The sequence below is a fragment of the Mastacembelus armatus genome, chromosome 3, assembly GCF_900324485.2.
Source record: "Mastacembelus armatus chromosome 3, fMasArm1.2, whole genome shotgun sequence".
NCBI lineage: Eukaryota > Metazoa > Chordata > Actinopteri > Synbranchiformes > Mastacembelidae > Mastacembelus > Mastacembelus armatus.
The window spans coordinates 20798916-20816462 of NC_046635.1; the positions used below are offsets into that span (position 1 = coordinate 20798916).

The 17547-nt window shown below is 40.8% G+C and overlaps 1 protein-coding gene across 2 annotated transcripts; it reads right to left on the reverse strand.

Moving 5' to 3' along the window:
* Positions 1–281: 281 nt before the first annotated feature.
* Positions 282–15433, reverse strand: pkma (pyruvate kinase M1/2a). Of its 2 annotated transcripts, none has more exons than XM_026293120.1 (11): positions 15279–15433; positions 9650–9822; positions 9277–9368; positions 7073–7204; positions 6775–6961; positions 6381–6651; positions 5991–6141; positions 5614–5766; positions 3393–3559; positions 1736–1917; positions 282–1551 (listed from the first exon to the last, which is right to left on the reverse strand). In XM_026293120.1, the coding sequence occupies exons 2-11, from the start codon at positions 9792–9794 to the stop codon at positions 1445–1447; spliced, it is 1587 nt and encodes a 528-aa protein (XP_026148905.1). In that variant the 5' UTR covers positions 9795–9822; positions 15279–15433; the 3' UTR covers positions 282–1444. The 2 variants fall into 2 exon arrangements, with proteins under 2 accessions (XP_026148905.1, XP_026148904.1); XM_026293119.1 differs by lacking the exon at positions 3393–3559 and adding an exon at positions 3984–4150.
* Between the last annotated feature and the right edge of the window lie 2114 nt (positions 15434–17547).

Genomic DNA, 17547 nt, shown 5'->3' on the forward strand with positions numbered 1-17547 from the left:
TTTAATATTCTAGCTGGACTTCCCATTTGCAAAATGTGAGGAACATTTAACTCTTTCAGAAGTTGTCTCTTTTAGTCAGCCATGATTTGCTTCAGTAAGTCAAGCAGCTTCACATATGTCTAAGCTGTAAAGTCTATTATAAAGCATTCTACTGGAAACTGATCTAACCCCCCACTAAAAGACTGTAATACCACTCAAACCTTAAATTACACATAAATGTGTAGGATCCCAGAATTACACTTTGAGTTCTCATTGTAAAAGATACACTCACAAAAGCAGAGTTAAAGATAGGTGCTCATCTCCTTTAATGGAAAACCAGTCTTGTGGGATAGCTCATTACACCAGCTAAACATTATAATACCCCTTTATATTTTAGTTAGTTCTTGCACTCTAACATTACAATCAAAAGCATGTTAGACACCATGAAGACAGCTACAGTGTAGGAGGAGAAAGACAAGCAAAGGAATTCTTTCCATCACCCTCTTCGTCTGAGGGACAGGTCCCCAAATAAAAATTAAAAAAAAAAAAAAGTGCTCAGTTCATTTTAGTCAACTTCAGTGAACCACACACAATTCATAAGTGGCAACTTAGATGTGATCCAAATGCAAATAAATGTAAAGGCTGTAAAACTCTTCTAATATACACAATATAGCATCTAGTTCAAACAGTAGACATCCAATATTTCTCTGTAGACAAAATATAAGTACTATTGGATGCTTCAAAACAAAACTTCAACATTCACAATAGTCAAGTATAACACAGAATGTAACATTGTCTGGAGTAGATTAGGAGTGCAACACTTACAGATACACTTTAATACAGTGAAAGCTGGCTTTTAAGAGAGGACAGTTCATACAGACAGCACTACAGAAGGATCTGTTTAGGTGGAGTGGTAGAGGTGAGTCTGTGCTGTACGAAGAGCCCTTTGATTGACGATACCACTTTGTTCGTTTAGTCGGCAGAGGAATGACATTAGTAAACTTCTACATTAGTCAAAGTGCTCAGGAAAGACCAGTCTGCCCCACCACCAACTCCACCTAAACAAGAGCCAGTATGCACATGCACACAGACCAGAATGCATTCAGTCTTAGACTGAATAAACTTTAATAATAGACATGTTTGAATGAATACATACAGCAGTTTCTGGTCAGGGTGTATTAATCTGAGCCCCTAAAGACTGGTTTGACTGAGAATCGAGGTGAAAGGAATGGATATAAAGTTGAATTGTATGGGACAAGCCTCCACTTCCACCCAAACCAGCTTGCAGACTATGAAGGCTATACCCTTATTTTTCACTGTTGCCTAAATACTATGTTTAGGGGTTACATAAGTAAGCCACAATATTGGCTGAAAGCAGTCGTGAGCTGGAATGGAGTGTGACAGTGGACAGCAACGGAAAACAAGTGAAGGTGGAGTGAGAAAGCAGAGCTGCCCTGTTTGCAGTTTAGGCCACCACAACCACGCGCATGGTGTTGGTGTAACCAGAGCCTGGGCGCCAGCCGGTCAGGATGATGAGAACATCTCCCTCTTTGAAGAAGCCTCTGGCTTTGCCTGGAAATTAAACAAAAACATTTAACCAAACATTGTTTTTGATGCACAGTGTCTTGGATCTGATGTCCACAGCGATAGGCTTTCTTCTGGTAACAGTGTGTTTCATCCCCCCTTCCCCACAAATTCATGTTGACTGCACACTGAAACAACTACGCAATGCTAAAAGCAAGTTATCAAGCCCTACCCATTTCTATGGCAAAGTTGACACGCATGTCGACATCTTCTGCCCACACATCGTGAGCGGGCTTGTTGTACAGCACAGGGAAGATGCCACGGTATAGGTGAGCTTGGCGAGCTGTCTGGGCGTTACGGGTCACAGCAAGGATGGGGGCACGGGGCCTATACCTGGAGAGCAAGTGGGCGGACCTGCACATACACACATTAACATGCAGTTCAGTACAAAAGACCACCCTGCTTCATTTACATTGAGTATTTTCATTCACACTAATAATTACATCAGTACGACCAAACGTATATGATGATTTAAAAATTTTTTGGAAGGCCAAATTCAAACACTATAACATTAAGCTTCCATGCCTAATTTAAGTGTTCCCAAATTTGTTGAATCTTGGTTTTCAGAGTCGGCAAAAGGCTTAATTGTCATGGCAGCCATACCTTCATTAGAAGAATTTGAAGATAAATTTTGTGTAAAACCACATGTTGTACATTTAGCTATAAGTCATTAACCTAACCATTTTTAATGTGTGAATTAATGTCATGCATATAAAATCAGCATTTCATTATGATGAAAAACCTTGCACTCCTGCACAGGTGTTTTCTGATATTCTGGCTGATTTAGACTTCTACTCAGGTTCAGCAGAGCTACTTTATTCTTGGAGTTTATTAGGTCCAGTACACACTATATATTTAATTACAATAAAGATTTTTGAGTTGTGCCACCATAACAGGTATGACAAAAATAACAGGATAGTCAAGGTCTAGTCTAGATGCCCCAACACCACCGAGATGTCAAATCAGCCAAAATAAGACACTTATGACATATGGGTGTGCAGAGTCACTGTCAGTGACCCAATCCAAATGTCCACTCTCAACTAGAAACGCTTTGATTTGCACTTCTATTTAATCATCAAGGCTCAGGGCTGTTTGGCTGTGAAACAGACCATTTTCAAAGCATACATAGTTGTAGATGTTAAGTGAATGTCTACATCCAACAGCACTCTACTGCTAGAAACATGTTTAAACATGTCAGATGCAAGCATCCAAAAACTGACTGTAAGTAGCAGCAAGCATATTTGGACAATAATCCCTAGTAATGTTTTGACATAATTTCCTATACTGTCTATGTAGCACGAATACATTTCTCACAAAATGAGAGCCTGGCACTGAACTGGTGAGAAAAAGGCCCAAATAACATGCTTCTCATGATGCTCACCCCAACTGGTCGAGGCAGATGGCTGCCCAAACTAAGCCCAGTTCAGTTACAGGCTTCCTCCATTACAGGCAGTTTTTTTGTCTCCACTGTCACCAAGCACTGCTCATAACGGATTTGTTGGATAGTTTTTTTTTGGTAAAGTGCCTTGAGATGATTGTATTGTGATTTCGCGCTATACACATAAATTGAATTGAATTGCATTGCATAGATGGACACTGGGATTGGGTTAATGACTCATTCTTGAAATCTGTTGCTGTCTCTACCCACCCTAGGTAACAGTGCATGGCAGACACGCGCGCGCACACACACACACACACAAAATTAAAGGAGAGGGGATCTGTAAAAGCACATTAGGTGCTGTAGGGAGAATTCAGAACAAGCCAGCACATGTGTAGCAGCACCTTACCTTTGGGGTCAGGTTCATTTCAGCTCTAGCCTTCTTTCTTACCTCCCAGTCTTGGTGAGAACAATGATGGCACTAGCACAGCATTTGAAGGACGACTCAACGGCTCCAACAGCCACAACCTCTGAAGGGTCTCTGGACAGTTGGGAGTGTCTCCTCAGCTCCTCGAACAGCTGTGTGTGGAAGACGGCTGCTTCGGCCTCTCGTGCTATCTGAGCCCCAGGAGCATGAGGGAAGGGTGGGGGTGTTACTCCCAGTCACACACACACACTACGTCGTTCACACCTCTGGTAGTGACTAGCAAACACCAAGACAGACTCCTGGTCAAATTAAGCTGTTGGAGAAATGTTGATCCAATGGTTCCTTTACACACTGAGGCAAATTAAGATGGGCCCAAAACCCTAAAAAAAAAATACTGGGTTAATGTACATGTTTCTAGTTTTTTTCTCATACCAGTGTTTTGCTTTTAGTTCATATGGGTAAAAATCAGCGTAGGGTCTTCATAAGGTGTTTGCCAGGCACTCCCAGTTGATATGTCAGTCAATCCCTGTCTGACCCTACTCTACCTATTGCAGACTCCTCAAATACCGACATCAGTGTCCTCGCTGTACTGCCAGGACCTGATAACCTGCCTACCTGCCAGAGCCTGTGAGAACAATGATCGCAGAGGCCAAGCTCTTAAAGGAGGCCTCGACGGCACCGATTGCAATAGCCTCGGCGGGGTCTTTGCAGTGCGGCGTGGAACGACGCAGGTCCTCAAACACCTGCCGGTGGAACATGGCTGCCTCGGCTTCACGAGCGATCTGGCACAAGTGAGGGCAAGATGCATTAAGCAAAGGCATTCACACACACACGTGCGCACACACAAACACACACACACAATGGAAAAAAGAAGAAACATGGAAAACAGACAGAGGCAAAGGTAAAGAGACGAGTGTAAGTAGATACAGAAAGACAGGATAGTATTGACAGTAAATAGAGTTTAGGTGTGCAGTTTGTGGGGTGACAGGGAAACAATGTTAATATATACCTGAGAGTCCATTTTAATCAGAAATATTTACAGGATATTAAAATACTGCAATATATCTTGAGTTAAGGGAACTATACTGCTGAAAAATCAACATAAACGGTACTCAACGTTAAAATAAAAATGTGATAATGAGATTTAAAAGAGACCTGGGCTTAAATGAAATGAAAATCTGGCATGTGTCAACTGGGAGTTGAAAACAAGCTGAGAGTTAAGATGCCACACTGCACATGGAGGTGAAGAGGTGGTTAGAAACAGCAAGATTGAAGACTGAAGTAAGTGAGAAAAAGATTGATCTACTCAAACACAAAGGCTGGTTTTAGATTATATATTATGTTAAGTGCATCCCCATGCACCTTCAAAACAGGAACAGTGATCAGGAGCAAAGGCAGGATCTGTATGCTGCTGAGTCACTCCTGCATCTGCATAGCAGTGTAATGTCGCCAAGAGCAGTGAATGTTAGCCAAGAAACGCCTGAGCAGTCAAAGACACACACATCAGGCAGTTGTAGCTGCATTAACTGTTATTAATTGAGATTTTGTTGCACGACAATGGGGAGGGGGGGGGAATACTTGTGTCTGTCCCTGACGAAAGGTTTGCCTCTGTAATGTTATTTAAATTTCAGCATCACACGATCACACAGCATCAGTGGTGACATCTGGATACAGTAACAAATTAAGAAAAGCTTAAGAAGAGCAGCCACAGTAAAAGGTGACAGGTATTTAACTCAGTGTGTGGACACAAATATCCCCATGCTATGACAAAACACTGATGCACTTAAGTCAGCTGTGTGGGAACTATGCAGAGGTCTGCTACACAGCTGGGCCTGATCTGTCAGTGTTGGTATCTTTGATCACATTTTTAAATCATGTCTAATTTATTAATTACTGATTAGAAAAGCTAAGAGTGAAATTCTAAAACTGGAAATAAATGGATAGATAATGCAGAAATGATAGACATCCAGTTGACCTAACATGCTGGCTGACAGCTTCTAGCAAAAAAGTTTGGCAAAAAAAAAAAAGATCTGTCATTGATAGTTGATAGAAGTTACAAATCTGGAAACAAGAAAGCTGAATCTCCCACTATCTGCTGTTTATTCCTAAGAATTTTTAACCATCACAAATTGTTTAACATCTTAGAAAAATAATTGATTTCTCCAATCAGCAGACCACTTTGCTCTGACTTTAGGTAAGACTTTCCCATATTTGCTATTGCTGTATTTTCTATACATCAACTCACCATGTGTTGTGTGCGAACGGCTTCCAGAGGGTAGTCTCCCTTAGCAGTCTCTCCACTCAGCATAATGCAGTCAGCTCCATCCAGCACGGCATTGGCTACGTCGCTGCCCTCAGCACGAGTGGGCCTGGGCTTCTTGATCATGCTCTCCAACATCTGTAGGACGTTGACGTGAGGGATTTGGAAGATAAAATGGCACACATCTTAAAATAACTGCCTTTGAGTGATACAACCAATATTCATTTATTAGTAGAATGTTTTTGCAAAATTAAACTAAGGCTACCCTACTTTACTTTCATATAGCCATCTGCCAATCTTTGCTGGGGAAAATATAGCTTTAAAAAAAAAACAAACTACTATCTCCTTTTCTGTTTTCTGACCTGAGTGGCACATGTGATCGGCTTGCCAGCTTTGTTGCAGCGACCGATCATCATCTTCTGAGCTAGGAAGACCTTTTCTGTAGGGATCTCAATACCCAAATCACCACGGGCAACCATGATGCCATCACTGGCCTCCATGATCTCATCAAATCTGCACAAGAAAAAGTTACAACAAATATGATGAATTGCTTTTGTCAGTTATCATAGGATGTTAAGGAGTGGGTTAATAAAACATTTTATTAGCTATCTTTTTTGATAGGATCTTATTGCTCAGCTTATCCAAGTATAAATAAAACAAAATCATAAAAAAAATAAAAACATGACCTAAAATAACTAAAATCACTGGACATTATACCCCAAAAAATTGAAAAATTTCAATCATGCACACACCTACGTACACCCTCGTGGTTCTCAAGCTTGCTGATGATCTTAATGTTTTTGCCTTTCTCTCCCAGCACTTCCCTGACAGCATGTACATCTGCTGCTTTGCGGATGAACGAGGCAAAGACCATGTCGACTCCCTGTTCCACACCAAACTGCAGGTCCTTGATGTCCTTGTCTGATACTGCAGGCAGGTCTACAGCAGCACCAGGGAGGTTCACTCCCTTCTTGCTCCCCAGAGTGCCACCGTTCTCGATCTCACACATAAGATAATCAGAGCCTAGAGAGAGAGGGGAGAAAAAAACAAAACATTGAAGAATTCCAGGCTCAAACAGTGTTTACCCTAAACTTTTATGGGACTGACCTTATTTACTGTATGTATACGTGCATCATCTTCACTCACCAATTTCCTTGACCTGCAGGGACATAAGTCCATCATCAATGTAGATCTTGCTGCCAATTTCCACTACTTGGGTAATGTTCTTGTAGTCAAGCCAAAGGATCTCATCACTGCAGTTGTCCTGGTAGGTATCGTCTAAGGTAATCTTGATTGTGTTGCCCTTCTTCAGCTCCACCTCAGCTGTGCCACTCTGACGCATCATTAAAAGACTTAGTTTCACTTCCATACAAAACGTTGACTGTTATGTCATAGAGCCTACTGTTATGGTGTGAAGAAAAATAACAGGAGATGGTAAACTCACTCCCTGGATGAGACCAGTCCTGATCTCTGGTCCCTTGGTGTCCAGAGCAATGCCGATAGGCCTGTATTGGATGCTGCCAGGCTCAAAGCTCTCACATGCCTCACGAATGTTCTTGATAGTCCCTGCATGATACTGCAGAAAGGAAGAGCATTGTTCTGTATGCATTGTATTTACATTTAAGATACTGAACTACTATGCGATCGAGGACACAGTTACCATTTCTCATCAAACCTGTTATCTCTACATTCTCTTTCTCTCCAGTCTTTTGATGATAGTACACAAATTGGAAAGAACAGAAATACTCTGGCTGGTTTCCTGATATTATATTTACTGTGGAATACAGACTGTACGCAGCAAACATACAAATTAGGCAAGGGCAATTAAAAAGTAAGGTGCATCTAACAGTCAAACATGACTCATACAGTCAGAATTATCACCACAAGGTCACATAGTGACTGATGTGTCGTTCAGTTGAACTGCCTTGAGAATAAATTGTCCCTTAAAGGTGATATTTAAATTCTAACAAATCACATACCATACAGTATCGCATAGCGCAGCAATAAACATGACCGTGATACAGAAGGGTCATGAAGTATGTGCCCTTAACTACACACCTTGCTATGATGAAAGCTCAGATACCACCTTCAAGGACTGAAAAGTTTACTGCTTTATGTGTCCTATGAGAGTCTGTTGAGGAAGTTCAGCTTCTCTAGAGGAAATTCTTCAGTGAAGTGTGGTAAATGACCAACAATAAAACTGATCTGAACTGTATCACAAAATGCAAAGGGTAGGCAGACTACAAAGGGACTTCTGTTTCATCATTACTGATGTTTACACTATAGACAGGTAGGTGCACATTTGCCCTGGGAGAAAACTGGTCTTGTCATCTTACTGATGAAGCCATCTCTGCAGGCTAATGAGCATACAGCACAAAGTGGGTTTGAAGACAACTGTCTGTTGCATGTCTTTTGCTGCCCATCTGGGTAACCAGAGATTTCAAGTAGTTAAAAAAAGTTGCCAAAACATGTAAAACTGCAATTAAGATTAGATCTCACATAGTTTAGCACTGAAGCTAAAGGGATTTGAAATGCAACCCTCTGAAAACATTGCTTAAGAATGCCTGAATTAAACACATGGTCAACATCTTGGCTGTCTCCAGTGTGCTGCATTGTAATAAGAATGCCTGACAAGAAATGTGAGTTTCTGAATTGCAACGTGGTCTACTTTCCACTTTGAATAAAAGCAGTCTGACCTTGACACTGGTTTGTATACACACACACAGACTTAGTCTAGGCATGCTGCCTGCTAAGGAGATAAAGGAAAGGCAGGAAGCTACAGATGATACATTTATAGTATCCCAAGCCAACAAAGCTCTGGCTTCTTTCTGTTGTTCTCTGAATCCAGAATGATCTTTGATCTTACTGAAACACCTTCACACACACAAGCCATAGATAATTTTTTTCACCTTTAACTGTTTTATGTTTCTCATCTGCAAAGAAATTATTAAATGAATTCTAGAACAAAAAAATAAAGACACTATGAATAGTTAAAACTGAGTTAAATGGTCACATGACTATACTGCATGTGAAAAGTTCATGATTAGATTTGTTAAAAAAAAAAAAAAAAAAAAACATGGATTCATTCTTCTGGATGGGATAACCTCACTTCTCCATGCAGGAGCCTGAAGGGCAGAGTCAGGTTAAGTCAGGTTGTCAGTGACATTCAGTAAGCTAGACTTCCTGATTATGGTACATAAGCTGGTGACATTCTGTGACAGCATCCGACTCCCTTGGCTTCGACCTTTTGTGTTTGTTAACACAGACTTATTCAGGCTAACTAAATTTGTTATTTGTTAGCTGTCACCAACTCTAATCTATGAGTTATCTATAGTAAGCTATGGATTGTTATTTTATTCATTCATGCTGCCTGGCTCAAAGTGCTCAGCTGATTGCAGCTCACAATAAATTACGTGCTTATTCACTGTGACTATTTTCACCAGTTATTTTATGCCTGTGTGGAAAGCTAAACAGCCCAAGATATGACAAAGCAAAGATTGCCTCACAGATCAATTCACCAGCCAGTGGTAGTTTTGATAAAGCACAAAACCAATTTTGATGGCAATGATCAGCACAGTTTAAACGTGACTTAACTCTGAGTACTTAGCTGGACCTCCTCATTTACACAGCAGAAAGGGAGAAACCCACCTCATGTGTTCCATGGGAGAAGTTCAACCGCGCAATGTTCATTCCAGACTTGATCATCTCCTTCAGCATTTCCACGGAACGAGAGGCTGGCCCTGAAGGTGGTTTTGAAGGAAAAGAATTGGACATTTTTCGTGTTACTTGCTTCTTTAACTATAGCTGCATCATTAATTGAGTATTAACCAGAGTCCAAACTTTAACAGCAAATACACTTTCTTTGTAGGGATTCTAAATTTTCTCTCAAACTATATATATATATATATATATATATATATATATGCACTGCTATAACATCTCAATCAAAAGCACGTTTCTTTATATTACAGTAAAAGTGTAAGTTTGTCTTCGAGAGTACAGATGAGAAATGCAGACCAACCAATGGTGCAGATTATGCCAGTGTTGCGTGCGGTGGTGGGCTCAGAGTCGATGTCCAGCAGACACATGTGCTCCAGGAAGGTGTCAGCCATGGCAGCACTGAGCTGTTGCGTCTGGATGAAGGCAGAGCCCATGTCTAGAGGCATCGTGACCTGTGGTGCAACTGCAGAAGTCCTGCAAGAAAATGTGAAAAAAATAAAGTTCATTTAGAGGACACAGTGAAGGCAACTAACAGTGGGTCCTGAATTGATGGATTTTAGAGCAACTTACTAAATTTATAAAAGCAATATGATTTTAAAATTAACAGAGCTTTGAAATGACTGCTATTTATAAGCTGGGGTTGTGAAATTACACAAAGAATCAAACCTTAATTGGCCAACACACAGATTTGTGAGGTGAAAACAGAGAATCCTCCAGGGGAAATAATTTCATGAATTATGATGATTGCTGACATTCAAGTACAATACTACAGGGACCAATGGCTGTTATTCAGTTTAAACTTAATTTCTCAACTGCTAACACTCAGGACAACAGACTAAACTTTTTTATAAAAAGGACTGCCTTTTTGCCTTGGTTTACAATATCAATGGTTTATAAAGTGAATAACTGTTTATGATAAAAAACACTTTTTAGTGCTCTTTCAGATGCTAACTGTCCACACTATACTGAGAGGAGAGTAATGCACATGGTTTAGTAAGCTGCTACACCATGTTGTACACTGTCCCCATTCTTTTCTCCCTGACTCACCCATGTAACCATGCCATCATAAAGCTTTGACAGTACTGGAACTGCCAAGCTTTCATAATCTTTTCAGTCAGAAAGGGATAAACATTGTACATAGGAGCACAGAAGGGACACTGAAGCAAATCGTGTGCACTCCTAAATGGCTCAATACTGCCATTTCAGCACAGGGTACCCGAGGTACCCGGGTGCACACAGGGTGTGTGCCTTGCCTGAGAGGCTTCCTGTTTGCACCTTCAATCCATTCATAAAACTGTGGAGTGCACTGCAAAAATGTATTATTATATTGCAAGTTTCAACAAAGAGCCAGCGCAGTAGGTGTATAGAGAAGGGTGTAGTATTGCTCCTCTATAATGCTGAGGAATGTGGCTTCTAGTGCAGCTCTGGTTGCTGTGGTTACATAACCACACCATGGCAGACGGAAACGCTCGACTGAACAGTCATTCTGGTGAAATGAGTAGAAGAAATTTGTCAGACGCTTGTGCTGCGGTCAAAAATTTGCACTTTTTATTTTAAACTCTTTTGACCCTGGGATGGAAAAATACTGCATAATTCATTAAGGCAAAGACCTTCCAGAATAAAATGCTGCTTCACCTGGGTGTAAGAGTTTTGCACTGACATACTGGTTTTGCACCTGTAACCTTGAGGGTTTGGGTGTGCACATTACTCATTTGTGGGGTACTTCTCAGTGTGAGTTTTTCCCCATGAGTCAGATGCAATGTAAAGTTAGCACAAACAAAAGATTGTATTTTAACATAGCTTTAAATTTTAAATTAAGACAAAACTAAGTTAACAAAAGCATGATAACACTGATAAAGTAATCTATTTAAAGTAAAACAACATTCATACAATAAAAGGTCATGGAATTTTTCCCCTCAACAATGTGCCACAGTCGACTCAGGGAAGTGATCATCTTTCCTCTGTTGAAATTTTACATTAAAAAGCACCATAATGAAGAGCACTCACTGGTCGCTCCTTTAACTAAGGAACAGGTTAAAAGACCTCTTTCAAGGCTACAACCCTGTTAACCTTCTCCGATCACCTCCACAGAGCAAAGACCAGTCCTGAATTAATAAGCCTAAAGGTGGGTATGGTGAAACCATGAGGGAAGTAAATACATGAACACTGTGCTACCACATCGACAATTTTAAGTAAATTTCCCTGAAACAAAGAATTGAAAACTTTAGGTGGCTCCACATATGGGTGATGCAACTGCAAGTGAAGGCACATTCATACTGGACTAACAGAGTTTGGGGAAAAAACTGTCACATTTGACACCAATGCTAGTGGTCTGACTACTTGTTACTCATCACACTTGAATTACAAATCCACGAAAGGTGGGGGATTCCAGGCAGAGCCGCCAGCCTATACCAACAGGAGCCACTGGCTGATGATGTAACATGAGTCAATGGGGCAGACCAGGGGCAGACCAGTGCTGTACGTGCACACAGGCACATCCTTCTACTGCAGCACTAGCAACCATGTAAAGGATGGAGACAGACATCTGAGTGGGCTGAACCACAGGGAAGGAGGGGAGAGCCTGGCAGTTACTGTAACCCTTTTATTCATTTCCTCTTTTATCATTCATGTAAGCACTATGTTTTTTGTTAAAGAATTGCATTAAAACACTGAATTTTAAATTAAACAAACAGTATGGTACACTGGCATTTTTAAATCCTAATCCTTTTTGGGGTTGGGCTGAACAAAAATGGATGATGAACTATGCAGACGTGGAGCCATTTAGTGAGGTATCTTGCTTAAATGGTCTCAGTTTGGAGCATGACAGATACCACAACTTCACTCCTGAATGCAATCCTAAAAACAATGCAATACTGACAGTTACAATTGCAAAACTAAAAGAGGATGCACATTTGAGATAGAATTATAGGCATCTAGTTAAACACGTGTGAGCTACAAACCAGTTAATGACCAAAAATATAACCACAATATATAAATTTTGCAGGAAAAAAAAATCATTTGTCCTTGGCTGGCCACCTATTCCTGATTTCAAATGTACACCCACCACACATTTGCTAAAAGTCTTTGCATGACATGAGGTATGACAACATTTCACTGGCAAACAAGTCTATCTTTGTGATTTGAATAAAATGCTGTCCTCAGCCACTAGTCCTCAAATACTGCCTGTACCCATGGATAAATATATATTTGGCAGAATAAGGGGGGCTATTATTGGCAAAGGTTACATAGCCGCTAGATACAATACTGAAAAGCAAGACAACCCTTAACTCAGAGTGCAGTAATGTCTTGACCTGTCTGACCAACCTTGCTAATTATTGTTTGTTCTACAAAAACAAAGTAATATTATTAACCAGATTCGCCCACTGACAGACGTGGGTAGCGTGGCTGACCACAGGACACCCAGTGAATCACCGCCACAGGTCAACAGTAGTCTTAGTAACCCTGACGCAGGTAGAGGACTTACTTTAGAGCTGTCTACCAATAATCTCATCCAGTTCCTTCCAAACACATCTAGCCTTATAACACTCTCACTGTTTTCTCCTGTGCCATTAGACAATTTTATTCTCCCTTATCTATGAAAAATGCCTGTGCGATCACTAGCAGCCACAGTGGCACTGCTGTCAGGTCAACATGACACTTAGAATAATCTACTACGGAAGTGATGTAACACTAGGTTAATCCAAGTTGGCTAACAGAGGCTATAGATGGTTTCTATCACTCACACTCACTCAATCAAGGCACCATTTGCAGATTGCATTACATACCCCCAGTGGATCTTCCTGTTTCGGCTGGAGACCAACCAGCATGTCACTGCCAGTGACCTCCACAACAGTCTCGGTGTGTTGGAGCCTCCAGTACCTATGAGAAAAACTACTGCCTGTGATAGCACTCCAAGCAGAACTAACTGCTGTAGTGTGCTTGGATACGTATAACACTTTCAGGAGCTCAAGGATAAATCCCTTTAATAAGGATAAAGGATACGCCTAACATGCAGAGTCCGTTTGTAAAGATCTAATACAAAGACTCTGTTATGGTACTTGCACTACGTAGGCCTGTAATGTAAGCTAATACAAATCTTAAATCAGGTACTGCATAAGTTCAGGAGCATGAATGGCACAGAATGCTGTGCATACTGTACGCAGCAGCAGCAGTCAGTCAACAAACATGCAGCTAGAGTGGGGAGGCACTGCATGGAAGCAGTGCCAGCTGCAAAAGGCCTTATTTATTGCAAGCTTACAGGCAAACTACACTTTTTCCATCCATTAACTGGATGGACTTCACAGCTCAGTATCTGCTTTGCAAATAGCTGGGTCATTGCCAAAGTGCTCCTTAAAGCAGACAGACAACAGCCACGACTGAAATTACTACTTAATGGTATAATCTTTCATGCTGTTTGCATCACCAGCAGTTCATATATTTGGATGACTACGTTCCAGAGTCTGGAACAGTTTACAGTCTATAGGCTAGACTTGTGGGTGCACTGATATTTATACATTTTACTACAGGCCATTATTTATGCCAAACAAGAACAAAATAAGAAATTGTCCAAACTGGTATCCTGTTAGTCTGCAGTCTAGCTTCAAGACACTGAGCACTTCCCTTTATTAAGCTCACCACTTCAACAGGATTTGTAGTCACACTGTAGGCCACAAACATGCCCTGACTGGTCTTTTGGGATCAAGCAAGAAGCCATTTTGTATAATTAATTAAAAAAACAAACAAAAACAAAAAAAAACAACATCAAGCAGTTTTTCCAGTTTCCATCATTTACCACATTAGGTGGCCCTGCAGGATATAAGGCAGGCCCTACAGCTATCTAAGATCTGCTACAACTGATGTACACCTATTTCAAATGGTATAATTTAAAATACATCTTTCGACCATCCACCTTCTTTTTGAGCGTTTCGACAACAGGTTACAAAACAAGGCACTGTAATCACCAAAAACAGAAAGCCAACCTCCACAGGCAGGCTGAGATCTCGCCTTGCTTCTCACTGTTTAACGTCAACAAGGCCTATTACCTGCGGCACCACTGCAGTCAGACGCTGCAGTGAGGCTGGTAAGGAAATGTATACATTCAGCTGCAGTAGGCATTAGATAGTTATTTCCTACAACACAGCTTAAGAAGTCTGGGTTAAATTAAAGACCTCCTGAGGAAGCATTACAGGAAAGACGGATAAAAGGACAATCGTGATGAATTTCTCTCGACTCTGCCACGTGACGGGATGCCACGCTTATACGCGATAATTTATTAGTACAAGAGAGTTGTCGTTCTGGAGCGTTTGTGGAATCGATTTAATCATATTTTATCATAGAGGAAAATTCAGTGCCAACGATGCGCTAAAGGTCACGTTCTCGTGCTGCGTCACATTTTCCTGAGCCGAGGACGTCACGAGCTCTGACCAATAGGAGGCCGAGAAGAAGGCGCGACCACACCCACCAGGAGAGGAAACAGGAAGCGATTCTTCAACATTCAACACCACACGCGTCACATTAAACTAAAGTATTGTAGATATAAAGTTTTGCATTTAGCAAGAAAATACTACAAAGTGTTAGTTAGAGGGGAGTAGACGATAAAGCTACCTTGGACAGACAAATTCTGAGTTGAGTCATCCACTCACAACGCTGTTTAACGCATACTTGGCCAGCATAACAAAAAGCTTAGTTAATTATATACACCCACGTGTGTAGGTATTGTTAGTTATACAATTTCGATAGAAAAAGAAAATGTGAGAAAGCAACCAGGATCGATTCCCACACAACTCGACTTACCAACTCGCAGGATGTAGCTACAGGCAAAAAAATGTGTATATGGCAGAAATAAAACAACGCAATTGTCACATTAAATATCAGGTTAGGTTAAAGAATCAACATGCAACCAGGCAGCGGTCCATGTTGAAAATACCCACCTTAAACCGTAGAGGAAGTGTCTGGACCGATGTAACTACCGTTACACTGAGACCAGCTCAAGGTGATCCCTAGTCCCTTATGCTGTGGAACTACTTTCTAGGGATGCTGAGGCATATCCATCCGAGAGAATCGAGATACATGAATAAAGGTACACTACTTTAAAACACTCACATCGACTGCATTGCTATAATTAACTTCGCCTCATTTACCAGCATATTTATCGGCATTTCCATTATTGGTGGTGGAACGATATAAAAATGTGAAAAAATAAAGAAGGCGACGCGGATGGATACATAAGTACACGTTAGAAGTGTAGCAGTGAGGCACCCAATCAGAGCGCGTGAATGCATCAGGTGCGCGTGAGGTCGTGTGACGCTTTGGCGTACTGCAGTTTCCTGCAAAATGTCGTTTGGTTATTATCACCAAATGTCCTGTCCATTGTCGTGGTCCTTTATGAGTCTTTTGTCTTGTTGTGTCAGCATGTGTTATTATTTAAAACTTCATTGCGAGCAGCATCAAACGTGTTGCAATTTACAATAACAATTTGGCACGTTAGAAAAATATTCATGATTCCATTTAGAGCTTCCAAAAGTTGTACTATGGTACAATACTGCATATTGCTACTAATGCATTAGTAGTTTACAGCCGGTCAAAGGGTGTTTGATGAGTCAGTGAGCACCTATGGATGTGCTGCACAGTGTTTGAGGCAATACCTCCATCTAATGATGAAAAATGATACCACAGTCAGGTACTTATATGGTTCATCTACTACTAACAGCACTATACTTAAAAGTAATAGACATACTATACTAATACCATGGTGAAAAAATGTAAAGGAAGTGTTGCAGAGGCACAGATTACACCACGGTGCTATATATTCTTGACACTGTTAACGTAATGTCAGCTCTGCTGTATTAATAGCAGAAAATACTACTATACTACTACAGATTGCTTGTTTAAGTGCAGGCACTATGTTGGAAAGCTTCCCCATAATGAATATTCTATTGCTTTGATAATTCAGGAGATGGCAGACACAAACAAAGCCCCTGACACAGACACAGTTACCTATCATTATCTCAGCTACTGTGGGATATTAAGTTTAAGTATTCTAACTTTTCAATAGAGACTGGACAAATCAGTCTGGAAAAATATTCCTCATAGTATTTTTACTTTGCACTAATGTTCATGTTTTTTTTTCCTGGACTCTCTGCAGTCTATTATAAGCACTCATCACTAAGTCCACGTTCTCTTCCTGAGTCCTGTTTTTGCTCTTACCTGTTTACAGCAGTGGTGGTGTTAGTACTGCTGCTTCCACTACCCATGTTGCTGTCTCACTGGCTTTCAGTAATCTCTGCCTGACTTCACTCCACTGCAGTACCTGAGGCCAATGAACACACCTGCCCAGGTGAGGGACAGATCTACCGTCCAGTCACCCTGTCCACAGGCCAGGCCCCTGACTGTCAGTCATCATTAATAGCTGCTAACTCCTGGGCCATGAGGTGCAGCAAGGAACTGTGGGAATATTCTCAAATCTCAGAGATGAGTGGGTAGGACACCCTGTTTACTCTAAACTATGTTGCATTTTTATCAGTCAGTTTGTGCTGAAAAAGGAACAAAGGAAATTCCCTATTAAAAAGTACTCTAAATATTTGTTTTACAGTCTGCATATTGCATTATAAGCAGAGGCTGGGTAACTGATCTAGGTCTTTCTGTAGTGAACTCTTCATTCAAGACAAGGGGCACTATAACCATAATTGTTGAAATAACTATGATATCATGTCTCCCATATTTAATTTTTGCCATCAATGCTCTTTTGTTTGCCTTATTATGTGCCTAATAAAATAAAGATCTTAATTTCTCAAATTCTCCCCTGACTACAGCAACACATTGAAGAGACATTTGGCTCAACACCTGTTCATTACTGTGACCATTCTTAAGGTCAGTTCCTAAATAGAAACCTTGAGATAATGAGGGTAAAGACTGAGTAGCTCAAAGGAGTAATGACCATTGTCTCACACAGACACAAAATGACACAATGTGTTTTAAATAATCACATATATGTGCTCTTTCTTTTCCTTTTCTTTTGGAATAAATGTAGACAATGCATGAAAGCACTTAAAGATCAACCAGAAGCTGCCTTTAAAGTGCAATTGCCCATTAATAGCCACTGTCTTATGCAACCACACACAGGCCACACACAAATACACAGGCAGACGCATATACAACAGCAGAGTCATTTTTCCTCCATTTTTTCCTCTTATTTCTCAG